This window comes from Rhamphochromis sp. 'chilingali' (genome assembly GCF_963969265.1).
Source record: "Rhamphochromis sp. 'chilingali' genome assembly, chromosome: 13".
Classification (NCBI taxonomy): domain Eukaryota; kingdom Metazoa; phylum Chordata; class Actinopteri; order Cichliformes; family Cichlidae; genus Rhamphochromis; species Rhamphochromis sp. 'chilingali'.
This window is the reverse complement of record NC_137940.1, coordinates 24,869,813-24,896,510: the sequence shown is the minus strand read 5'-3', so window position 1 is coordinate 24,896,510 and position 26,698 is coordinate 24,869,813. Positions and strand designations below refer to the sequence as shown.

Here is a 26,698-nt window from a genome sequence, read left to right as displayed (position 1 = left end):
CACAAAGCTCAAATAGGGTTAAGCCAGAATGAATCCACCCTGCAGTTACTCATTGTTTGAGGCTATAATCACCAACAAAAACAATGGGCCGCGCTTCCTGTGACACAGAAAATAATAACCGCTCATGCTGTTGCCTGCTCAGCCGCTAATAGAGCAGTGTTTAAGACAGAATGACAACAGGGCTGAGCAGATAGACAGGGCAGCGAGGGGAAGGCATACTGACATGTCTGCTCATGTCACATTTCTGGAAGACAAATCGATGTGACACAGTGCTTGAGCTCACCTTAGCTAGGCTGACAAGTTAATGAGACACATTTGAAATCTGGGACATAGGGAATTCGTGCCATGACCCTTTTGTTACCGCGTTTAATTTGGCAAGGTGGACTAAAATGAACAAATATGAAGATGATTTCCATCTGTGTTTTTGGAAGTTTGCTTGTGCTGAAACCGAATACGCACGGTGTATGAGATCATTTCCCACCTCATTTCATGGGTCACTTATCTTAGCTGATGCACGTTTAGCTTTCAAGCTGATCTTAGATAAAGTTATAAATAACAAAAACCTCCCATGATACTGTAATCAACTTTGCACACTTCACCAACATTCTCCAAACACAAGCCTCCAGTCCAGCGGCCGGCTAAAATATGAGTCGAATGTGTCCCCGTGGATGCTGTGGGATGTTTTTCCTGTGAAGGTGAAACTCTACTGGAGATATTTTTTGGAGGATTCCAGTCCCCATAAAAAGGCTCAGGATAAAGCTAAAACCTTTTCTATTAAACAAGATGATCATTGGTGTCGAACAAAATGAGACGCCAAACCAAACAATAGACCGTATCTCATCATCGCGCAGCTGTCCTCCTCTTTAGGCATAAAAAGAAACCGTGGATGGCAGCCAAGATACGAATAAATAAGACTGACAATAGCTCCTCTCTGAAAAGAGTTTCAGGAAAACAATATTTGCTTGTCTTACAATATAATAACAATCGGACGGGGTGAGATGAAGAGAGGAGACTGGGGAGTCATGGGAAGAAGAATGTTTACAAAAGCCGGACTCCACAAGGAGACGAGAAATGTAGGAGGAAAAACCACAGAGTGCAAGAAAAGTAAACACGCTGACCTGTTACTGTTCTGTCGAAATATTACACCATTTCCTGTGAAGCCACATATTTAAATTAAACAGATATTTTTCAAATACAAAGCAACGTTATATTTTGACATCCATATCCACAGTGCAATACCGCTTACATTCACTGGCCACTTTATTAGGCACACCTGTTCAACCGCACCATAATGCAAATATCTAATTAGCCAATCAGACGGCGACAACTTGGTACATTTGGGCAAGTAGACATGGTCAAAACGACCTGTTGGAGTTAAAACCGAGCACCAACACGGAGGAGAAAGGTGATTTAAGTGACTTTGAAAGCAGAAAGAGAAAATATCCACTGAGCAGCAGTGTAGACATCGTGAATGTGCAGCCAAAAAAAAAAAAGTATTCCAGAAACTGTGTGATGGCATCATGTCAATATGGAGCAAAATCTGAGGAATGTGTCCAGCACCTTGTTGAACCATGAACTATTGTTCAAGGCATATCTGGCCCAACCCAGTACGACCAAAGTATACCAAATAAAGTGCCAGGAGAATGTAATGTACATTATAATTTAATGAATGATAAGACTGATCTGATAACACATCAACAGGATGTAGCAAGTCTTTTTATTCCTGGACATTATACCCTGTTTTAAGTGGTTGTCCAATTAAGGAAAGAGAGCTTAAAATGCTTAGAAATACAGGTTAATGTCCAGCAACACGCTGATCAACATTATAAAAAGGGAAACAAGAGCGGGAAAGCCAAGTACCCAAATCTATTATGTTGTACGAATGAAAGAAAACCTGGAATATTTGAAAGAAAAAAAAAAAAAAAAATGCCATAAACATATCTCCAAATCTCCCTTCTATTCATTCACGTAATGGCTCTGCCTTCTGAGCAGCCTGATAAATGACCTGTGGCTGCTCGGATTCAACTAAACGCACAAAGAAGATTTGTAAGAATTAAAGAGTCGAGTCTCTTGGTAGGAACAATAAAGCGAAGACGTTAACACAGCCATTTTCATCTTACTTATGAGGATCACAAAATCAAAATGAGTCCCATGACAGCAGCCGGCCCATCGTTGTTACTTAACAAGTCAATACTTCTCATTTTCTGAAGGTTTTAGGTCCTTGAATGATTACGTTTGATCCTTCATTGGGAGGGATTTTTTTCCCCCCCACCTTCCCCTCGCTGTCTTATAATTAAGCTCTTGATGAAACATTCTGGCTTCGACTCTACTGAGAGACTTTGTCAAGTATTTCTGGCAGGAAGTATGTGAGCAGGTATAAGTGCTGCCTATAGAAGGTTACGCAGTGCTAATTAAAAATTACTGAAGCAAAATAAAAAGATTTTCTTGCCGCACATTTAACAACAAAGTGTTGCATCTGAAAAAAATAAAAGTTTCTCTAATTTCATTATGGAACTGAGGCAAGTATGGTGCCCAAGGTTCCTCTGAAGATGGTGTATTTGAACAGAACAAAGGCCGGTACATCCACCCGACGGCACTCATCGCTGCGTTTCCTTCTTCATGATGTGAAGGACAGAATATTACTGTTAGAAGTAAGCCAGGACGGATTCAGACAGGCTGTACCTCTGCCAAATCCACGACATTCCCCTGCTTTAATAAGTGAGAATGGCGCACCTAGCATTACTATTAAAATACATGCAGTGAATAATTCATTTGTATCAAGTTTAATTTCAGACCGACAGGCACAAAGTTAGTCTTTTAAACTGCCTGCAAGCAAAAAGGCCATCATATTTTAATAGGGTGAAGTCAAGGCTGAAGTCTCTTATGAATGAGGCTGGTAATGAGGCCGTTTATTTCAAAAAAATAAAATAAAAAAAGCTTCGAATTGAGCACCTGAATACGGCTTCCACAACCCCAATTCTGTGAATCCAAGTGCAGCAGAAATGTCATAGCATTTCAATTGAATACACATGTGCAAAAAACAAAATGCCAGAATTCAATGTTGCTGAGAAGAAAGGAAGGAAAAAAAAAGAAAAAAAAAAAAAAAGGATCAAATCCTTTATAAATGTGCCTGAAGGTTTTTTTTGTTCGATGCTAATGAAATCTTCTGAATTATTCTCCAGATATCCTGTTAACTCCTCATTAATAACACCTTTCTGCCAATAAATATTTACTTTGCTTTATTTGAGCCGTGCCCGAATCTAAAAACCAATTTAAAATCCGTCACGTTGGATCAAGTTTCACTCAAAGTATGTCGTCCTATTTTGTCAAAGTAAGGATGAAATCGGGCATTTGTTTTGTGGGGATTTGTGCTTCTGTTTGAATGAGATAAGCGTATCATTTCGTTACATCGCGCGATGTCGGACGGCTAACCTGCTGAGGGTGAGGGTGAGGGAGCCTGACGCTTCTCTGATCTTGTTTTGTGCCTCCACATGGGTCATCTCCTCTGCGTTGGCGTCACCGATCGCCACCACCCAGTCTCCAACATCGATGGCAGCCTGAGCTGCCTTTCCGCCCGGCGTCAGCTGGAGGATAAGAAACAAATTCAGACAGGAGGTTAGACAGCTATGGTAATGTGAAGCGTACATGGTAACATCAAGGCAGAGAGGACGGTTTCTGTCCGTGTTCAGACAGCAGTACCTTGTGAATGCCTTGCACTACCATGACACACCAAATATCCCTGTAAAGATCACCTTCTCCTTCTTCTGAAACCATTTGAGTTTCCCATCTAGCACAAACGTTAATGGAGTTACAATCATTTAAAGGTGCTTGTAAAATGGGACCGCAAGTGGGCCCGTGGTAAACAAAGGGTTAATGTGAGAAACAGAAGAGCCGTTTAAAACAGTGTGTCTCAGTTTTTCTACATAACAAAGAAACACTGCTGTAATAAATGACAGAAATCTATCAGCATGACTCTCTGGGCTTAAACTGTAACAAATAAATGTGTAAAATTACTGAAGAAGGAAAAAACCTTTCATTTAAAACAGGGGAGCTTTTTCTCAGTAGGAAAAGCCCTCCTTCAGATTTTACAGGGACCATCTAGTGGGCCACATTGAAGTCTTTGCTAGGCCTATTCTGGCCCCTATGCCTTATGTTTGACACCCCTGCTTTAGAGAGCATTTTAAGTTTGCTTTTAGAGATAACGTCAAAGAAAGCTTAATAAATCCCCCTTTAAAGATCGAGCTGTGTGACTTCCATGTTCAGCTCAGCCCCCCTTCACGCATGTCAAATAAAAACAACAACCTAAACATAAAAAGTCATTAACAGGCTGCTTTAGTATGCCACTTTCTAGACTTAACTCTGAACGCTTTACGCCGTGAGCCACATTCAGACACACACACACACACACACAGACTTAGACAGCGCTTTATGCATCTCACACATGCTGACGCATTGGGGGCAATTTGGTGTTCAGTATCTTGCCCCAGGACATCTCAACAAGCAGCTCAGAAAAACCCAGGAATCCAACCTTCAACTTCGTGATTAGGGACAACCCCCTACACCTCCTGAGCCAAAACTGATTTTGCTGTGTTGATCATTAAAACTCGATGATCCGCTCACAGAGTCTGCGCTTCTGGGTCCATTTTACCAGCAGAGACAGGCATTATGGGTCATCATGACGTTATCAGTCAGCAGCTTATGATTTACCGCAGACTGCCAGAGACATACTTGATAGCTGCAGACAAGGACCGTGTGTTACCAATAGTCACATCATTTACTGGAAAGAACCATCTACCTTTTCCCACGCAGGCAGGTAAATCACTTACTGACAGGAGTATGACATCATCCTCTCGGGCTGTCACACAGAACGCGGGCTTATTGAGTCAGAGCTTGAGTCAAGGATATGGTCCTGTTACAACAGGAAAAACTTGACAGAATTTAGAGAGGCAGTAATGGTATTCTACATGTGCACGGCGCGTCTGGCAACACCTCTACAGAAGAGAGATGACCCGCCGTGTTCAGTAAAGGCTTAGTCAGCTTTTCCAATGGAAAGACGTGTCATATTCTAAATAAATGAAGAACCAAGTGTTTAGCGTTAGATAAGTGAGGGAGTGCCAAGATTTGTAACAAAGAATAAAATTTTTTTTTTTAAAAAAAGGCCCCACAAGGGTTACTCTCTGATGTCATGGATCCCTGTAAATGTTAGCTCATCAAAAGCTCAGAGGAGTGGTGCAATCAATAGCTTTCTGGCATGTTCGGCTAAGCTGTCGCACTCGCCGCTTTGATTGCACGCTTTAAACATAAACAGCGATGTCGGTGGGGGTGGGGTGTAAATATGCATCATAAACAGATGACGGTTAAGGCTGAAAAATGACTGCGCCCCACAAAGACAACGCAAGTTAAAGCCAGTCTGGCATCAAAACACGGCAAAGCTAAAAATAGGAAGACATGCATTCCTAAGGGGCAATCCGAGTTACACTTATTTTACAGCCAAGTTCAAGCATCACTTTAATTGCCTTTGATTTTCACTCACTGGAAGCAATTAGAGGGGTTAAGAAAGATTTTTCTTAGTTTAGAAAGAACTTCAAAAAAGGCCTTTAACAGCTTACATTAGGGAAAAACAACTGTGACATGTGACGTGTTCGGAAAAAAGGGCCACATCCTGGCATAATGCCATGGAGGTTCACTACAGAGAGCTGCAGTCCTGCTTCCCTGCTACACTGCGTAGTAAAACTCCAGCATCTCGTCGCTGTGCCAGAGCAAAACAATTATTTGATTACTGTTAAACAGCATGTCCTTTTAGTTTTTGGCCACAGAAAAGCTGGCAAAGCCACTTGGGAGCTGTATCTTTAATCTCCCTTAAATCAAAAGGGGTTTTAAAATGTTAACCAACACAGTAAATATCCACGAACCATAGAATATGGACAGAAAACCCCAGGAATTTTGGAAGCTTTTAACAACGAAGCTCCTAACAAGGGGTATATTAAGAAATTAAGGAAGCCCATACAACGGAAAAGCCAGCAGCTTTCCCCAACCAACAACTACAAAGCAATAAATGGCCATCTTCTTTAACCCTAGAACTCTAAGGTTGGGGATTTTTACCCACGTGATTACAGTCATGTGATTATCATGAAGCTCACTTAGTGGTAATTTCCAAGAGAATTCATATGATGGTCAGAGTTTAGGGTCATTTGGCCATTTCCCCTCTCAAATAAAAACAAAAATGAATCCATCTCCGACAACTGTCAGCGATGCAGGACAACTGCGCCTTGACTAGACGAGGCTCGCGTATCCCAGGAATGGGTGGACCGACTTCCATCAAGTCCATAATTTGTCTCTAATTAGAGCCTTTTTATAGTGTCGCCACATAATACATTTTTTCCATTTTATAGGAGGAAATAAAACAAGAGTACTTCGATTCACCTTGCTGATGTGAAAAATGTTTTATCGGGTAAAATATATTACTGACTTTAGTGATAGTGTTACAAAACTGCCTGCAGGTGTTCTAGGACAGCGGTCCCCAACCCCTGGGCCACGGACCGGAGTCGTTTGGTACTGGGCCGCAAGAGTTGTGGCTTTATGGTTTTCAGGGTTTTTATCGTTATTTTTTTTTTAATGTTTTTATCGTTAACTCTGTTTTCCTGGGTCTTTTCCCATGTGTTATGAATAAATCTTCCCTTTTTTGGTACCTATACTGGTTTTATTTTGTTGTATTTATCCACGACACCTTAAAGGCCGGTCTGTGAAAATATGGTCAGACATAAACCGGTCCGTGGCGCAAAAAAGGTTGGGGACCGCTGTTCTAGGAGGAATAAAAAGAACCAATGACATTGTTTGGGATGGTCATGGTGCTCCTCCTGAACTGGTTTTGCTTTTAAAAAGATGATGTAGATAAAGTTCTAACGCTGTGGACTGCATTAGGCGAATATGTGTGTGTGAGAGAGAGTTGGTTATTGATGGACACGGACACCTGTGCTTCTGGCTCAGGTTCAGAGTGCAGCTGCTCCCTTACTTGAGAGGACAGCAGTTAAAGTTGCTGTGCTCAGACCTTCGGTTGGTGGGGGGCAGACAGAAACCCTACACCCACCTCGTTCACTTTGCAGCAGTTTGTCAATACAGTTAACGTCAGTAGAAAACATGTTCTTGAAACGCACTCCACTGTTCCCCACAACAGCCCGGGCGCGGCACAAAGACGGCTGCGGGACAAGGCCAGCTCTTATCATATACGTTTATTTACGCTCTACGTGTTACACATGATTTTGTGCAAATGCGATCATGCCAATGACACGACGTTTCTCCAGCTTCAAGTATTTGCAACTGCGAGGCTAGCCGAAGAGTTTGTAGCCAGTTTCAAGGCTTTTTGGCAGAGCAGCAAAGCTGTTTTGGAATGCTATTGAATTTCAAAGCATTCGCCAGCCTCTCAAAATGCAGCTTTTTGAATTCAACTTTGAAGTTCTTTCCTTGGGTAACCTCACAGGTGATCCAGGGCCCCCCACACTTGCTCTCAGCCTTTCTTTTTTTGGTTAAACTAATAATGCCCTCAAGTTTATCTGCAACTTCTGATATACTGACTGTGTAACTCTGCACCAGCTCACTTTTATTCTTTCCAGGGCTATTTGGAGGCTAAGAGACAGTCTGTCCTTACATCACTCACTCAAAAACACACACACACACACACACACACACACACACACACACACACACAGCTGATGCCAAGCCATAAATATTACTCTGAGAAATGGAAACTCAAACCTGTAAGTATGTGGTCACCCCCCCAACATGACTGCAACTGAACACCTAGTACCAACTCACCTTAAAAACACTGCATCATAAGACATTTATTTATCCAACTAGGAGAAATGCCCCCTGCAGCCGATGTATCAGCAAGTTCTGAATTATTAAATCACCCCTCTAACAAGGCCTCTCTTCCCGGAGTTTGTGTGAGAGTGAGAAAGAAAGAGTGTTTAAGAAGATACAAGAGATAAAGCAACAGATGGCCTACTAGTCAGACTGGGACCCAGAAACCGGAATATAAGAGCCGATGACTCATCCAGCTGTGGTGGTGGATGGGTGTTGGTGGTGGAGAGACGGTTACAAATCTCTCTACTTGCTTATTGACATGACATCATTAGTAATTTCCTATGAACATCTGATTTCAGTGGTATGGCATGTGTTTGTCAAAAGAAACCAGATGGCACTCAGAAGCCTCGGTTATGCTATCATAATGTTTCTGGAATCGCACTGGCACGAGATCTGGGTCAGATATATGGACAAACTCCTCGGAAGAGTTGCGGGGCTGCACCAGAGCGCGTTGCAGTCGACATGGAAAGTGACAAAACTGCATTACCACAACATCTTGCTTCCTATATTTCATGCCTTTCCTGTTGAAACAGGATACTGGCGTCAATATGCGGAGCGAGATACAAGTTGAGTCAAGAAGACGGCCTACTTCAAGGTCATCACAGTCTTACATTCAAAAAGCAAACAGAATTTTGCACAATACCACCATGGTTAAAGAATTACATTATGCTAGTAAGTGAAGTTTGGCATTTTTCATCATAGACAAGCGTTTCCTTAAATACCAACAATCCTCTGCAGCTTTAGGGGAATTCTTAGGAAACTTTAGTACGTCTGAGAAAATAATTCTGATGTTGTCACGGGGAGAGACTACATATTTATACTGGAAATTCTTCATTACAGTCTAGAGCTGTAAAGTATTAAAAAATGAACACACTACAAGGCAGGAAGGATGTAATAAAAGGAACCATCAAACAGATTTATGGAAAATTCAGGACTCTGTCTTTCTAGAGTTTGACTCATACTTGGGAGTAAAGGTGGAGGTCTCTGAGCCTCTGGTGCTTCAGCCGTCTCTTGTAAGTCCTTTAAGTTAATGGATATGAAATAAGAAATAGCTGTCCCTTTAAAACCCACTTAAACTCAAGTAACGCTCAGGTCTGAACCAAAAAAGAAACCAAAGCCAAGCACCACTCAGATCCTAGTTGTTGAGAGGGCGAAGCAAAGTCCACTGGGCATGGCTGCGACTAGCATAATCTTGTCAGGTTTTATGGCTTATAATGACATGCTTTATAGATAATTCTTTAGCGGTATGGTGAAGAGTCACGCGAACTAATGACTTTACTAGCTAGAAATGCTTAAGCATCTATTACCACGAGGAAGAAAATTAGAACAGCTAGAAGAAAATCAGCTGTGTCCCAAGAGCTGAACATTGATTGAGCAAAATAAAAGCCCTGCACATATTTCTTTCAGGATTAAATCAATGTGTACCTATTAATCCAAGGTGAAAAAGTTATTCTTCCTTTTCCCTTCACTGTGACTTAAAAGTAATGGCCATCATTCCTCTGATCTCACTGGGAAAGTATCCCTTTGAGACCGGAGGAGTCCACCACGTGAATGAGAAAAGTGAGTGTGCAAGACGTATTAGACACAGAAAGGAGACAACGGGATTGTCTGTTGGCAGCAACAGAGTGGATATGAGAAAAATCCCTGGAATGCTGAGAAAGCATAGCCTTCCACGCCTGCAGACAGAGGAAGGAAACAACCATATTTGTCTAGCATGGAAACCAATAAAACCGAGCGCCAAACACGGGGAGGTAGCAAGTCAAAGCCGCAACTTTACAAATCGATAATTGGAATATCCACGTGCAGTACAAGAAACAATATCACCATCTGCCACAGCACGATCAAGCTCGAGTGGCCTAAATAACCATCGGCTTCAACAAATCCACTCCCAAACAATGGCAACTGTCATCTGGTGTTTACCAAAAAAACAAAACAAAAACCACTTGGACATATGGATCCTTCGGGAGTTGCAATCTCATCACCTCACAGAGACTCCAAGAGCCTTTTGTTCCATCAATCTACACTCTCTTCATTTTGTAATCACTTAACCGTCCGTCTGGGTTCACATACTCATCAGCTACAAGCCAGTAAACACAGACCACCCACCACATCCATCTAATGCGAACCCAGTAAGTGTAGGTCTGACTTCTCTTCCTGTTACTAAGGGATACTGTAGATCATTGGGGTTTACGGCCCCTTGTTGGGCTGTTTTCAACCTCTGCGACTGTGGGACTCGCTGTCCCTACTTTTATGACAATCACGATGAGAGCAAACAGTCCCCAAGAGGTGAAAAGAAAGAAAAAAGAAAAAAAAAGAGAGAGAAAATCTGTCACATCTTTATAACTTGTGAACCCCGAGGCCCAGTGCTGGAGCAAACAGAGATATTGGCCGCTGACCAGTCGTTACAGCTCCAAGCTTAGAGATACTAAGGGGTTTTTGTTCCTCGGCTAGGAGCGATTAGCTTAGACCAACCTGAGGGAAGGATATTGCTATACTATAAATCATAAACTATAAAATATCACACAAGTTTTTGTAGTAGGGAAAAATCACCAGCGTGTGATATGTACCTGGAATGCAGACAAACTGGGCTCTTGCGCCAATTCAGTAATCAGTCAACACATTTAGATGAGAACTCGTTTGATAGCCGTCTAGATCTACTGACTCACACATTGATATTCACCCTGCAGTACGCCCCGTCTGCCTGGACTGAAATTCCTCCAAGTTAACAGCTATGTCTCAGTTTGTTTGTGGCCGTACGTCAAAAGAGGTTTCTACATCTGTTCGGTCTTTTATGGGTACAAGTAAAATGCTTCTTGTCATAAATCCAAGGGGAACATTGTGTTTCTGACTGAAATGCCTGGCAGTAAGTAGAGCAAATACAAGACAAGTACTGACAGGGTTGGCGATAACGTTTGCCTTCGCCACAGGATTAGATGAGCTCTACATGCACCTCAGTGTGATGCTACTCACAATACCCTGCAGTTCATGGGAACCTGCATTTGTCTGTTTTAAGTATGCAATCTTTTTTTTTTTTTTTGCACCTACAAAGACAAAGAAAGCTCAATTCAATAATTACACCAGGGTCCAAACCTATTAACTCCTAATCATCTCTGAAATAATAAACTGCAAATATTGAACATAACTACAGAATTAATACCTGTTAAGTCAGACTGACACTTACAGATCACCCGGTTTATTTGGATAGCAGTGCAATAATGCAATAAAACCAGCGAGCGCATAGTAGAAAACTAGATCTGTGTGAGCAATAGCTGGCAGGAAAGCTGGAATGATTTTATGTGTGTGCAATGTGCAGGCGTCTGTGTGCGTAGCTGCAAGTGCGAGTCTGTATGTTTGTCAGGCAAAGCAGCTCTGCACTTATATGGGCTGGAAAGTGGTCGCCGCTTTCGTCAATAGCAACAGAAGTTTATAAAAGAGTATCTGAAAATTTGTCCAGGGAAGGAGGAGGGCAGCGAACACACAGAGTACAAAGCACACAGCAGGAGTGTCATGCAAAGAAACTGCATGTTAGAACAGATCGGGAAGGGTTACCAAAATGAGCCATAAAAACATTTGAATAGTATGGAAATGCTTCTGTAGACAAAACCCTTTACTATCCGTGCCTAATAAAAAGAAAAAGAAAAAAAGTGATGTGACACATGCATATGCTGAGGCAGGGTAAGCCCTGATGACTGAGGTGGCCAAGCTGGTACTTAAAACCAACAGACTCTTGTTAACAGGCCGAGGCTTTCATAGAAGCTTAGAGGAAATCTCCGAGGAGAGTGCAAACACCTCAACTGCTGCTCTGCACAGATGCAAAAAAAGTACAAAAGCTGATTCCATGTGCACTTTCTTACCCTTGACACGGTGAGAGGCATGTTGAAGTCCTTGCCACCCTGCAGCCTGAAGCCCCAAGGCGGCGAGCCGCTGAGGGTTACAGAGTACGTATTCATACCCTTGAGGAAAGAAAAAAAAAAAAAGGGGGAAAGGAAACATCTTAATTAGCCAGAAAGCCCGGAAAAGGTTCTCAAGGTCCTTTATTATTTTGCTTTATCTGAAACAGTCTATCTGCTGGCTCTCAGCACCACCAGCCCACAAGAGCACACATACACACAGCATACAGAAAATAACACTCAAGTTGTTTTCTTTTACAGCAGATAATGTCACGTCTTAGTTTTAGGAATAACCATGTTACGGCACGTCAAAATTAGGCAATAAAGAGGGAGCGGTGCCGGTTGGACGTGCCATTTTTACACATTTCAAAACACACAAATAGCCTGGTGTCATAATCTAAAGCTAAACTCTAAGGTGAAGTTAGAGTTTAACTCATTTCAGTCTACTGCAGCACCAATGTGCAGCATTTAGAAGATCTACTGCACAACAATAGCAGCAACAACTCCTCCTTCGGGGGGGATAATGTGCCACTTGCTGTATTCAGCCAGGTAACAGGTATCGTGGCTTCAACGCAATTAATTACTGCCAGTCTGCGGCAAGGCACTAAATAACTAGGTAGTTTTAAGAACCAAAGGGCAACATGAGATGCAGCCCTCTGTTAGTGGCTTACACAGAGTTAGGGTTTGACCACTGACCTCTGTGCTCACACGGCTACTCTAGCCCTGCTCCTCCTCCTCTTCCACAAACCTACCAGGTGTCACAGGTCTCCGTGACACACAGCTATGCCACCTACCTTGTCCTCAAAGGTCAGCTGGTAGCCCAAACCTGGGAGAAAGCTAAAGAGTCAGTAAGCTGGAGCAAGCAGATTCCCTCTCTGTTGGCAAACCCTACCCCCTCGATCCTGACTGTGACACAGGCAAGCCGTAGCCTCTCCTCACTCCTCAGAGGCTATATAAGGAATGTAAAACTACACCAAACTATTTCAGCCCAACACCCACATGAGTCACAGGGAGAGAAGGAGGAGGAGGAGGGGGGCAGAGGAGGATGGAGAGAGGTAACGTCAACGACCCATGGATTCTGGCACGGGCCAGGAGATTTTTTTTTCTCCTCCTCTAAGTTCATTGCACTTGGGAAACGGCAGACGGCCACAAATGAAGCAAAGCACACAACCCTCTACATTCTTTCTGTAGGGCATGAAACATAGTACAAGCAAGAAAAAAAAAAAAAACCCTCAGCAATTATACTTTAACATCAAGCTCTTAAAGCAACAGAGCCGCTCACACACACTGTAAAGGCTGGTGAGACAGTGGTGTGCTCACAGATAAGGAAAATCTAGCCTTTAATCCAGCCTAGCACCCCAAATAATCCCACTAAGAAAACCTGCAAATCTGCTAAAGTTAATGGAAATCCTTAAAATAAAAAAAGACTTGCATTCGCATTCATTCACTGTCAATGCAGCCTCTAGATCTGTACAAACCTGACTCTTTATTGGCAAAGCTTAAATTAGTTTTTCTCAGAGCCAGGGAAATGAACTATGATACAGAGGAGCATAAGGCGACAGAGAAAGACCTGCAGCAGGAGCAGCAGGTAATGGAGGCTAGATTTCACTGGTGACAAACACCACACTGAAAGCTGATTACTCAGACTGTATTAAAGCGGAGGAAGTTACAGCATTAATGTGACTGCACTCTACTTAATTAAACACCACCCTGTATGATAGGCAAGAGAATAAAAGCATCAGTTTTAAGCCAATAAATGTGTGGCACTCATCCCCATGCTTATGGTGTTGCTATTTATAATCTTCTATATTATTGCTGCTGCTGCATTAGTTCTATAGGAACTCGTGTTGCTCTTAATGAGAGCTCAAATACAGGGAATTTTTGGTTAACACGCTACGCAATTACGAGCTTACACGGGTTTCTTCAATGCGTCTAGCACACTAATTTCCCAGCGGTAATTAAAGGCCACGCTGTGAACGCTGTACCCCGGTTAACACCGCCGCAGACAGCCAGGTTTCCACTCGCGACAACACGGGACACGAAAACCGGACAAAACTCTCGGCTCTGACAAAGTAGTTAGCACAGCTACAGAGCAGCAGGGGCTCGGGGAAGATGGCCAGAAGCATGAGCCTGCACAGTTTGGAGCACCAGCTTAACCCATACAAACCTCCTCTGTGGGGAAAAAGCTGGTTTGAAGAAGTTACACAAACACACAAAGATGCATTAGCTTACCTCTTGTGTCTCTCTGTGCTCGCCGGACATCACGAGTGTACCGGATTAAAAATAATTTAAAAATATGATAATAAGTGGGTTGGCAAGCAGGCAACTTTTCAGACTTCCTTGAAGCAAACGTCAGGAAGCCGCCGTGGATCCCCCTGGTGAGCAGCAAACTCATTCCCTCAAATTCTTTTTAGCAGGACTCTGCTGAGACGTCAGAAGTCACATGGGCGGAGGCTTCATTTCACTCAGAGGCCGAGTTGCACTCATCAGCTGCTACTACTAAAGCCATTCATCATAGCCGCCCTGAAACAGCTTTTCTCAATCACTCCGTCGGTTTTAACTAAAGGAACATAAATAAATAAGACTATGCCTCAGGGATAAACATGAACTAATCCAGGACACCGCCCCTGAAGAATAACTTTTTACACACGCTGTTTACTGTACTTACTATAGTAAGTACAGTAAATAATAATGGCTTAGCTATAGCTAAGCCATTATTATTTAATAGTAATAGGTAACTTAATTTGACATGACTTATCCTAGATGGAGAGAGAAACAGATATATACGTGTTACAGGCATGGTCCTTTAAGGGTGAAGCCTGATGGGAAATGTATGCGGGTGTGTGAGGGTGAGCGGAGAAGGAAAAGAAAAGTAACGGTTAACTACAGAAGAGACGAAGAGAAAGTAAATAAAAGGAATATAATAACTCCCTCGGCAGCCAAAGTTGTATCGGCGATGCCCGCTGTGAGTAAACTGTTTCAGCCCACTGTACGCGGTGTTCGTGCCTTGGAGGAGAAATAAAGGTTCGGTAAAGCAGTTTCCTACGCCTCCCTCGATCTTCTTGCTAGCGGAGTTGACCTGTATAGTAAGCTGTTGCCGGCTGCGAGTCAAGTAACTGCCAGAGGTTTCCTTACTACGGTTCGGGGCCGCGGATCTGGCGCGGTAACACTGGGGGCTCTTTTCCGGGATAAAACTCCGCAAAGCGCCGAGAGAGAGGGAGCGAACTTTCTTTTTCTCTTTTCCGTCGGACGACAGAGAAAATGGCGGCTCCGAGAGATGCTGAAGGGGATGGCATGGGAATGTACTTCAGTAAGAGCAGCAACCCATTTTTGCCAGAAACCCCAGAGAGTGGCACAGCTAATGTGGACCGTGCCACTTATGTAAACAATAGAATCCACAGCAGCAACCCCTTCATCACGGACATAGAGTTAACGCCAGCGGCGAGCATAGCAGCAGTCTATACGACGGAGTTTGAGGCTGCATGGCATCTCACCCCGCCACCTTCAGCTCACACCAACCCTTTCTTAACACCAATAGCGAAGCAGAATGCAGTGTGCAGTGAGTTTAAGCAGTTGCAGTGCTCAGACTGCGAAGGCCCTGGTAACACTGCATCTACACCCCTCACAGTGGGACAGCATGGCTCGCATGATCACCCACCTCGGATTGTTACATCTCGGCCATGCAGCCAGCCATTCACCGCCATGAACTGTACCTGCAGTGTCCCTAGAAAAACGCAGTTTACTGAGCCAGCGAAGCTACACATTATGCCGGGTATACCCCAACCTGCGCAGTACAGCTATGAAATGCCAGCTCAGGGCTATTTTTCCCCAACAACTCGCATGGCAATACCAGCACCAGATGGGGGGTGTGGGCTTTGCAAGCATGACCAGGGTCACAGTTCAAAACAAGCCATGCCAGGGCCACGCGGCTGTTTTCCTGGTGTAGTGCAAGACGGGGGTTTTGCAGATTGTAGTGCTGATGGACAGACGAGGGGCAAGGAGAAAATTCCCACATTACAACCAGACCATTTCGATGGGTCAGGGTCATGGAAAGACTTTCTCTATCAGTTCGAGACCTGTGCAAAGGCCAACTGCTGGACGGAGAACACCATGGCTGTCCAACTGAGATTCAGCCTGAGGGGCGCAGCTGGAGCCATAATCCACAAAAACCCCAAATCTGCTCGCTGGAGTTACCAGAGGATTGTGGAGGAGGTGGAGGCTGCCTATGGGCCGTGTTCAGAGCATGCAGCAGCCATTGGCATTGAGCTACGGCAGAGAATCCGGAAACCAGGTGAGGCCCTGCACACCCTCAGAGATGATATATACGAGAAGGTTTCCATTGTGTATGCCAACCGCTCCGAGCTGGAGCAGGACTGCATTGCTGTAGAGATCTTCACTAATGCTTTGGCAGATGCTGAAATGGTCCAGAAATTGTTGGAAGAACAACCACGCACCCTGGCAAGAGCCTATGAAATCGCCCACAGGTTCGAGACAACGAAAAGGGCCGCCAGGGCAGTCACACAGCTTATGCAGCCAGGGCCACGAGTCTCTACAGCACAGGGGACCCGAACAGCTGTATTACGGGAGAGTGTTCATATGCTAAGTTATGAACCACCGGAGAGGGCCCAAAGACCTATCCAGCGTGGGCGCCAAAGCTGGAGCACATCTAACAGGTCAAGCAGGAAGGAGGCTGTTTGCCATAACTGCTCCGGCATAGGACATCTACAGAGGAACTGCCCCTCTCCTCGCTCCCCTGCCCAAAAGCCTGTAAAAGCTGCTAGAGGCCCAGCCCCTGACCCAGGCACAGTGTTCCACAACGGAGGCCAAGATGTGATGTGTGTCCAGATAGCAATACAGGGACGGGAAATACGGGCCTTACTGGATTCTGGTGCACGGCGGAATGTGCTGCCCCTCCACTATTTTAACACCATCCCCGCAGAGTCAAGACCTCAGGTGCAGGCATCCATTGCTCAGACTCTACAAGGCATTGGTCCAGAGGGATTGGCCGTTCTGGGCGAGGTCATCCTGCCTGTACAGGTGGGGAGCGGTGTTGAAAATGTAGACTTTCTTTTGGCCGACATGGCTGAAGGCACTGAAGTTATTCTGGGGCACCCTTTCCTGCAACAATCGTGCGCTTGCTTAGACTACGGCCGCCAAGAGATAACCCTGTTTAATGAAAAGATACCATGTTCTGGCGTGGGCCCTCGACCCCAGGTGCTTGTTGTTAGGGTGGCACGCACTACGGTTTTGGAACCAGGCTGCGAGTATGTGGTCCCCGGGTTTTCCAGCTCCCACTGTGCCGCCCATAGAGACATGATGCTAAGCCCTACAAAGGGCTTTGTGGAGAAGCACCAAGTACTGGTAGCTCACGCAGTTGTGCAACCTAGTAAACCCTCTAGCATCCCAATCAGAGTCTTTAACCCTGGGGCCGCAGCTGTCACCTTAAAGCGTGGTGCCGTGGCAGGGGTTCTTCAGCCCGTGCAGGTCCTGGAGGGGTCGGGGGGTCGCCCACCAAGGGTCCTGGCATCCCTCGAACTTAATGGTACTCCCCCTGCTTCTGTACCAAGCCATTTGCAGGCCCTTTACGCCGAGAGCAGCCCCGGTTTGACTCACGTTGCCCGCTACGATCTGGCAGGCCTGCTGAGGTCCTACAGTGATGTCTTCTCCACTGGCCCAAATGACCTTGGTTGCACTGGTGTTGTCCAGCATGACATCCTGACCACGCCAGGGCCACCAGTTAAGCACCCGCCGCGCAGGATGGCAGGGGACAAACAAATAGCGGCTGACCAGCAAGTACAGCAGAGCTTGGAGGCTGGGCTAGCTCAACCTAGCAATAGCGGCTGGGCTGCTCCAATTGTGATGGTGAAGAAGAAGGACCAGAGTCCCAGACTATGCGTGGACTATAGACCACTAAATGAGCGAACCCTTAAAGACGCTTATCCCCTGCCACGCATCCAGGACACCCTTGACACGCTTTCTACTGCCAAGTACTTCAGTACACTAGACCTGACTTCAGGGTACTGGCAGGTAGAGATGACCCCCAGAGCCCGAAAAGCAGCTGCATTTTGTACCCGTAAGGGATTGTTCGAGTGGAATGTGATGCCGTTTGGACTGTGCAACGCACCGGCCACATTCCAAAGGCTTATGGACAGAGTCCTGGCTGGGCTGCAGTGGGAGACATGCCTAGTGTACCTAGATGACATCATTGTCCTGGGCCAGGATAGCACCCAGATGCTGGAGCGGCTCGAGCAAGTGTTCATCAGATTGCGTGGAGCCAACCTAAAACTGAAGCCATCTAAATGCTGCCTGTTTCGGGAGCAGGTGGCCTATCTGGGCCATATCATCTCTGCTGGAGGTATTTCCACGGACCCCCAGAAAGTCCAGCAGGTGACGGACTGGCCTGCACCGCGGACCGTCACAGAAGTGCGTCAGTTTGTTGGCTTAGCCTCATACTACCGCCGGTTCGTGGAGGACTTTGCCACAGTGGCTAAACCCCTCCACGAACTCACTAAGAAGTATGCCCGTTTTAACTGGACTGCCGACTGCCAGGGAGCATTCCAGGAATTAAAAAGACAGCTTACGGCAGCCCCTGTCCTGGGTTACCCACTGGACCAGGGTGACTTCTTCCTCGACACTGATGCCAGCAATTGTGGGATTGGAGCGATTCTCTCCCAAGTGCAAGGGGGCGAAGAGCGGGTCTTGGCCTATGGGAGCAGGCGGCTGTCGGCTACCGAACAAAACTATTGTACGACCAGGCGAGAGCTTCTGGCGGTTGTGGCGTTCACTTCCCACTTCAGACAGTACCTGCTGGGTAGGCCGTTCACTGTCCGGACTGACCATAGCAGCCTCCGCTGGCTGACCAGGCTGAGGGAGCCCGAGGGCCAGCTGGCCCGCTGGTTGGAGAAGCTGGCAGAGTATAACTTCCAGGTGCTGCACCGACCTGGGAAAAACCACCAGAATGCGGATGCACTTTCCAGGAGACCCTGCCGCGCTTCATGCCCGTGCACACTCCCAGAGCCCACCATCAACAGCGACCGGTTCGAGCATAAAGGTGTGCAATGTAACTTAGAGGACTGTGGTACCAGCATGACCCCCCCAGGGCAGCCCCCAGTGGGCAATGGCGTGTCCAGCGGGGTGGCCTGGGGGGGCACAGGCCACCCCCCAAACCAGACTGGCCACCCCAGGTGCCACCCCAAAGGCAAAACAATAAAATTCAATCAAATATCAAATGTCCGATTATGTTTTCACGGTGACGCTCAGATATCCGAGTGTAAGTGAATGCAGCATCGCTTCTGCGCTATGCGCATCACGTTAGCAAAGGTAGGAGAGCCAAGCGCGAAAGATGGCACTGCAGGAAACAATTTTTCGGTGAAAGAAAATGAGGACAGAATAAATGTCCCGGTAAGTAATATCAAGTTTGTTGAGTTTAGTAAACTTCGGTGAAATTAGAATCCCAAGGAAAAAAATAACACTTAAAGAATTATTGCAGCTGTGGAATATTTCAGACAGTATGCTACTGAGGGCAGTTAACATAAGAGTTATGAGTTATAAGATATAATCTAAGTCGTAACATTGCTGTATGGAGCTGCAAATTTGGTTGCAGGTTAACATAGCTGGACTGGCCATCGGGCATATCCCCAGCGACTTATTTTTTATTTTTTTTGTAATGGCATGAACAATGAGAGGTGGTGGATTGGCCAGATGCAGGTCGATGTGTAGAAATAACTCCGTTGTTTGGTGGTGGCTATGACGGGGCTTCCACAGAGGCAACAGGTGGATGAGGGAAGGGGAGGCAGGAGGAGAGACCCGAAGCAGCCGCCAGTCCGAGTGTCAGGTGAACTGAACTTCAGGTAAGAAGTTATGACCTGCAGTCTATCTGGGTCAGATATAAACCAAGTTTAGGTGGAGTTTATTTTCATGTTGCTGACTTTTTACTGTCAGTTGCAATAACTCATACTGCGTTCTAGCCAGTTTGACGGAGTTTTTATACAGCTGGGTGGGTGCTATGATGTTACTGATAGTGAACTTTATTTTATTCATAAGGTTAGTAGAGTTGCCAACGGCTCCTTAAAAAAATGGAATGGTCCCTCATTCAGAGAAAATATTACACTTTTCGTATTGAGCTGAGAAGAGACGCAGTTTGTCCCGGACTTTAGCTAGAATGGAAAAAAGACACAAAGCTGGATTTATTCTGTCTTTATGCTGCACAGCTGCCTCTTCTCTCATTCTCTCCCCCTCCCTCTCCTGTTGCTACTTCAATCATGAAACTGATCAATGATCAGCTGATCGGCTTTTCTCTCTTGTTTGTTTATCGCCCACTTTGCGCCAGAAAGAGGAAACCAGCAGATATTGCGCTAAACAACAGCAGCACATTTAAGCTTGATCAGCTGTTGTTAGAATGTATTTAATATTAATTTCTAGTATCAGCTGATGTTTGCTGGAGCCACAGCTGTAAAGCTGCTGGTCATGATGTCTGTTTAGATATGTGGTGAGAAGGAAACATGAAGATGAAACCAGGAGATGTCCTTACTGAATCATCAGAGCTGAACAGGTGATGGAGAAACAGGTTTACCTTTTAGGTGACATGAATGAGTTGAAGTTATCAACTGTTTCTGAGAGATAAATAACACCAGGATCCTTTTTTATGTAGCTGACAGCTGGTAACTGTGCAGGGGCGGGTCTAGCAAAGTTTTGCCAGGGGGCCAGGTAGGGCATTAACAGGGAAAGGTGGGCACAAAGAAATACTTTTCTTTCTTATTCTCATTTAAAATACCTAGTTTTTATTAAATAATTATCTAAATCTTACAACCAAAGTTTTTATCTGACGTAAAATATAGAAATCATACATATACCAACAAGACTGTACATCACTGTCACAACAGCATTTGTTTTCATTCAAAGTCTTTATGGCTTTACTACCTGGTGGGTCGGTCTGTAGTAAAAATGCCCAATTTTTTTGTCCCAGTCCAGCCCTGCAGGTTAATACTGGCAGTGTCACCATGCCAGCTGACTGGATTTTATCATCAGCCAGTGTTGTTCTTTATCAATATTACCAAAGTTTACCATAAGGCAGCATAGAAAGTATTTACTTGCTTTCAGGTTTTATTCAAATGTTAGTCTTTTCATTTGTTTCCCCACTTTTTTCCTGTTTCAAAATCAAACACCAGTTTGTGAGAAGATTATCTTCTTTTTTTAACAGGCAGATAAAGTTTTGCATTGGCATTGGCTAATTTGTCAATTGTTTGTTACAAATGTTCGTATTTTAATTTTCAAAAATGTTTTTGCCCAAAACATATGTGCACTATATGTCAGTAAAAATACTATGCAAATATTGATGTCCTTGAATGCTGAGTAAACACTGACAAAGCACTGATTGTATCTCTTGTACTTTATCAACGCAGTATCTAAAAACTTTGCACCGTAGTGGTTAAAATCTCATTCTAATAAGAGTTAAAAGTGCATTTGGTTATTAGGTTTATAGGATTATTGAATTATGGTTAAGGGTTGGTAGAATTTTTTTTTTAAACATTATCTGCCAATTAAATCTGCCACCCTTCTCCAAATCTGTGCCCCTACCTGGCCCCCCCAACAAAAATTTTCTAGACACGCCACTGCCAGTGGGGGTAGTGGGGCCTGATGGTACCGATGGGAAAAGCCGGGTAGCAGAACCAGAGTGTGCACCCGTAGCAGCAGTGGACTGTTGTTCCAGTAGTAGCCACGACACCTGCCCAAATATCCACCGGGTGGATGAGTCCCATCACACTAGCTTGTTCAGTGGCTGGACCCCAGAACAGCTCTTGGCTAGCCAGAAGAACGATGTGGATATAGGCCCAGTTTGGGAATGGAAGGAAAAAGGGGAAGGTCGGCCCGTCTGGGCCGATGTAGCGGCATGCAGCCCCGCAACCAAAGCCTACTGGGCGCAGTGGAAGAGACTGTACCTAAAAGATGGAGTGCTGGTGAGGAAATTCCACTGTACAGAAAGTAATGTGTTTTTCCCCCAAATCCTTCTGCCTCACGCCTATCGTCACTCCGTAATGCAGCAGATGCACGATGGCCCAGTGGGTGGCCACTTTGGGGCAGAAAGGACCCTGGCACGCTTGAAGAATAGGTACTACTGGTACAACATGAAAGATGATGTGACCCTGTGGTGCCGCACTTGCACCAGTTGTGCTGAAAGGGCGCGGCCCCCAAAAACCCCCCAGGCAGCGATGGGCACGGTACGTGTTGGCGCCCCCATGGAGAGGATTGCAGTCGATCTGATGGGACCGTTGAACGAAACAGAAAGGCATAACCGATTCATATTGGTGGTACAAGACTACTTCAGCAAGTGGGTGGAGGCTTATCCAGTCCCCGATGCACAAGCGCCCACGGTGGCAGGAAAGGTTGTTGCGGAGTGGGTATGTAGATATGGAGCCCCACAGTCTCTGCATAGCGACCAGGGCACCAACTTTGAGTCGGCTGTGTTCCAGGGGATGTGTGAACTGTTCGGAATCAAAAAGACACGCACCACGCCCTTTCATCCACAGTCCGATGGCCAGGTAGAGCGTTTTAATGCTACCCTGCAGAAGGCCTTAGCCACCACCGCGGAGCGCTGCCACTGGGACTGGGATATAATGATCCCCTATGCTGTCATGGCTTATCGGGCAACTAAGCACAGTTCCACAGGATTGACCCCAAACATGATGCTTCTGGGCCGAGAGATAACCGAGCCTATTGACCTGGTCGCGGGTCTGCCGGCCGACGACACCCCCAACTGCACTACACCACAGTATGTGGTGCAACTCAGGGAAAGGCTGGAGCTTTCCCACCAACTGGCACGGGAGGCTCTCGGGAAATCTGTTGAGCGCGCTAAGAAACAGTACGATAAGAATATCTGCCAAGTTCAGTATCCAGTCGGCGCTGCAGTGTGGCATCTGATCAAAGGGACCAAGAGAGTGCGGCACAAGGTTCGCAAGTTTCTGCCTTCCTATGAGGGCCCCTACTTCGTAGTGGGCCTGTTGGATGATTTAGTCTACTGCATTAAAAAGGGGCCCCGAGCAAAGGCTAAAGTGGTTCATCACGACAGACTCAAGCCTTATCACTCAAGAACGCCGCTGGACAACAGCTGGGTCTTCCAAGACTCCGACCAGGCAGCACCCACCGAGGTGCCTCCTCCAGCGCTCGACGAAAGCAATTCTGACATTGATTTCGGCCCCTTCGACTTGTGGGAGACCCCAGCTGGGGCAGATCAACCAGATACTGGTGCTTCCCTGAGAGCTGGCTCTCCGCCACCCGCTCAAGGAGATGGTAGTGGGTTGCCAGCCAGCCCTGTTCAGCCTTACGTGGATGGGGCTGAAGGACCAGAACAGCACCCTTCCTTCAGGTCCACACCCCGTTCCAGACCACAGCGTGTGCGGCGGGCGCCGGACATGTTTGGTGACTGGGTCAGTCACTAGGCTAGTATGTCCTAACTGAGTCGGGGTGTAGGCGGATCGCTGCCCTGCTCAGTAGTTCAAAAAAAAAAAAAAAATTGTTCATGTTACATATGTTAAGTGATATGACTGTTGTAAATTGAGTTGTTACAGGGGGCTATTCTTACGTGTACTGTTGGGCTTGTTTGTCTTGCTGTTTCCTGGCAACATGGCTGTCGACGGGCTGCAAGTTATTGTTTGAACTGTTTATACTAATGAGGTAAAGCTGGATATAGGGGTAAACGTTCAGCTGTAGTGCCTTAATGTCTTTCTTTATGAATACTGTCTATGTGAAGGGCGGGATATGGACATTGACTTGCACCCTCCTCAAAGTGAACCCTGTACATCCTATGTTTTCTTGTGCTTAAAATATGGACAGTTGTCTACTTCAAGATTGTTCCATCCTAAGGATCGCCATTTTTGGACTGGGGGCACGACTGCTGTCCCGCATTGAATGCTGTATGTTTCCTTGTTAATGGGGGGTTCATGTGCTGGAATGATGTTAAGGGTTTAATTATCATCCAGAGTGGGGGTAGTGTTACAGGCATGGTCCTTTAAGGGTGAAGCCTGATGGGAAATGTATGCGGGTGTGTGTAGCGGAACTGCCTGTCGGGTGTGTGAGGGTGAGCGGAGAAGGAAAAGAAAAGTAACGGTTAACTACAGAAGAGACGAAGAGAAAGTAAATAAAAGGAATATAATAACTCCCTCGGCAGCCAAAGTTGTATCGGCGATGCCCGCTGTGAGTAAACTGTTTCAGCCCACTGTACGCGGTGTTCGTGCCTTGGAGGAGAAATAAAGGTTCGGTAAAGCAGTTTCCTACGCCTCCCTCAATCTTCTTGCTAGCGGAGTTGACCTGTATAGTAAGCTGTTGCCGGCTGCGAGTCAAGTAACTGCCAGAGGTTTCCTTACTACGGTTCGGGGCCGCGGATCTGGCGCGGTAACATACGTCTACAATAAACAACACAATTAAAATGAAAGTTTCACTGGTGCCTGCATGGTAAGAGCCTTATACTATGAAATAGCGCAAGAGTCTGTAAAATAAAAAAGAAAAGTGAAGTTAGTTTAAAAAAAAAAAGAAAGAAGAAGCAGTATTTGCTTCTACTGCAAGTGCTACTATGTTTGGCTTTATAATTTCCCTAATTTCCTTCGGGATTAATAAAGTATTCTGATTCTGGTTTATATTTTCTTTGAAAATGCTTTTGTGAAACATTTTTGAGGGAAGCTCCTTGGTAGGAAAACGGATAAGTGGATAAACGTCTCACCAAAAAACAAAACAAAAAAAGTTAAGAAAGTGCGCAGATACGGTCAGCTGCAATCAACACTCTTTATTATCATGCGCATGTCATCAATCGCAGTCCCTGGAACAGAAGTGGAGCTCTCGCTCTTTTGTACCTTTGTACATTCCAAAGAAAGGGGAGGAAGTCACAAAACGATCATACACATCGCTCGCTGTGAAACCTAACGGAACTTCCACTACAATGGGTATGCTGTTTCGTGCCCTTGGCGCTATCAGCACCTGCAAATGGAGTTGTTTTCTTTTGCTTAACGTAACAGTTAAGAAAAACAACAACAAAAAAACCGTAATTCTTTCTGTTCACAAACAAAAACAGGTGTTAAAAAAGGATTCTTTTGAACAATTGAGGAGGGTAATATTTATTATTAACATTCATATGACAGACACTATATCAGTTCTAGCCAGATTTATGCAATAATTAATGTGTATCTTCTTTTTTCAGCTGCTTCCTCTAGGGGTCGCTACAACTTTCGTCTCATCCTATCGCCAGCATCCTCTTCTGCCACACCAACCCTCTGCATGTTCTCCTTCACTACATCCATGAATCTCCTCTGTGGTCTTTTCCTCCTGCCTGACAGCTCCATCTTCAATATCCTTTGTCCACTATATCTACTATCACTCCTCAAATCAAATCAAATCAAATCACTTTTTATTGTCACATCACATGTGCAGGCACACTGGCACAGCACATGCGAGTGAAATTCTTGTGTGCGAGCCCCACAAGCAACAGAGATGTGCAAACACAACAACACAAACGAGCAAAATACAAGAATGGCCAACCTGAAACTAATAAATATATGTACAATATATAATAGTGTATGCATTTCTGGATGTGTATACTAAATATTTTCCTACGTGTGTGTGTGTGTGTGTGTGTGTGTGTGTGTGTATACACATTTTTACAAATTAAATAGTAAAAAAAAAAAAAAAAAAATAATAATAATAATAATAAAATATATAAAATATACAGAGTTGAATATGTGCAAAACAGTGGCATTACTGTACAGTATCCTCTGCATGTATCCAAACCATATCAGCCTCGTCTCTTTAACTTTGTCCCCAAACTGTTTATCCAGTGCTGTTTTTTCCAATTATGGATTTTTAAATGGTACAAAACTCCACTAACACTAACCACATCGACCATTACTGAAAGGTCATTACTAATGATCATAAATGCAAAGCATAGGCCGTTAATAAGATCCGTAGCAGGAGTAAATAGCAAACAGGAGAAATATATAGAGTCAAGAGGGGTATATACAAAAATAAGAGAAAGGCACACTTTAGAGAACAAGTTCCAAAGTGCTTGGAAGCAGTGTAAAGAAAATACATGGTCTGAATAGACAGTGTGTGAGTCACCTGAGTGATGAGGATTACTCAAACCATGGTGAGGTGAGTGGGCAGGTGTGGGGTGTGGGTGTTTGTTGAGTGTTTAACAGTCCGAATGGCCCAGGAGAAGAAGCTGTTTGTGAGTCTGGAGGTGTAGGACCTGACTGACCGGAGATCTTGACCTGGCCTCCAGGGTTGGCAGAGGACAGTCAATGGTTTTTTGGGCGATGTTAATTACATTTGCACATCCTTCCTGCTCTCAGCTGTGGCCCCTGCGTACCCAACACCCAGGCAGTAGGAGAGCATGCTCCACTGTGGAGCAGTAGAAGGCCAGCGGAGGACAAGGTGAGCTCTTTTGTTTTAAGGACCTTCAGCTTTAGGTTATTTTCTGAGCACCAGTGTGACAAGTTTCTCTACCTCTGCCCTGTACGCCTCCATCAGAGATGAACCCAGTATGTCATCAGCATATTTGACGACTATGTTGGTTGGGTGGGTTGAGATCAGTGTAGAGGGCATACAATAGGGGGATCTGGTGCAGAGTGACAGCGAGTGGGGGGAGAGGTGGGGGCAAAGTCGGACTGATTGGGGGCGGTTAGTGAGGAAATCTTTGATCCAGAAGCAGGTGGCAGGGAGGATCTGAAGGTGTTCCAGTTAAGTGGTGAGGATGTCTGCTGCGTCTCCCTTTTAATGATCCACTCATGTAGATTTTGCTGAGGATATTCATTTTCCTGCAGGGGGGGTGAATGCATAACCTTTATGCTTTTACGAACCATTTTCCATTTCTGTTTATAAATTGTGCTATATAAGGTTTGTATATATTTTTTTATTACTGTCACTGCATTAGCACTACAACCCTTGAGATGACAGTGCTGTGCTGC

The 26,698-nt window shown here is 45.1% G+C and overlaps 2 protein-coding genes across 4 annotated transcripts in view; one reads left to right on the top strand and one right to left on the bottom strand.

The window, feature by feature from the left end:
• pdlim7 (PDZ and LIM domain 7) overlaps positions 1-14,156 on the bottom strand; it is a 36,023-nt gene extending 21,867 nt beyond the window's left edge. Inside the window, exons 1-3 of one of the 3 annotated variants that reach the window (XM_080901806.1) lie at positions 13,983-14,156; positions 11,715-11,813; positions 3,433-3,584 (exon numbers count right to left, since the gene is read on the bottom strand). In XM_080901806.1, coding sequence (XP_080757932.1) covers positions 3,433-3,584; positions 11,715-11,813; positions 13,983-14,012 — 281 coding nt within the window. In that variant the 5' untranslated portion in view covers positions 14,013-14,156. Of the gene's footprint in view, positions 1-3,432; positions 3,585-11,714; positions 11,814-12,544; positions 12,701-13,982 lie in introns of those variants that run through there. The other 2 variants (XM_080901804.1, XM_080901805.1) reach the window with 2 other exon arrangements.
• Positions 14,157-14,296: 140 nt separating this feature from the next.
• Positions 14,297-26,619, top strand: LOC308409218 (uncharacterized protein). The gene is made up of 2 exons (XM_080901807.1): positions 14,297-16,041; positions 24,937-26,619. The coding sequence occupies exons 1-2, from the start codon at positions 15,012-15,014 to the stop codon at positions 25,191-25,193; spliced, it is 1,287 nt and encodes a 428-aa protein (XP_080757933.1). The 5' UTR covers positions 14,297-15,011; the 3' UTR covers positions 25,194-26,619.
• The last annotated feature ends 79 nt before the right edge of the window (positions 26,620-26,698 follow it).

Coding starts and splice junctions, on each gene's coding strand:
- LOC308409218 (XM_080901807.1), top strand. CDS start 15,012: ATGGCGGCTCCGAGAGATGCTGAAGGGGATGGCATGGGAATGTACTTC. Junction 16,042..24,936: donor GCAGAGAATCCGGAAACCAG/GTGAGGCCCTGC, acceptor TTCTTTTTTCAG/CTGCTTCCTCTAGGGGTCGC.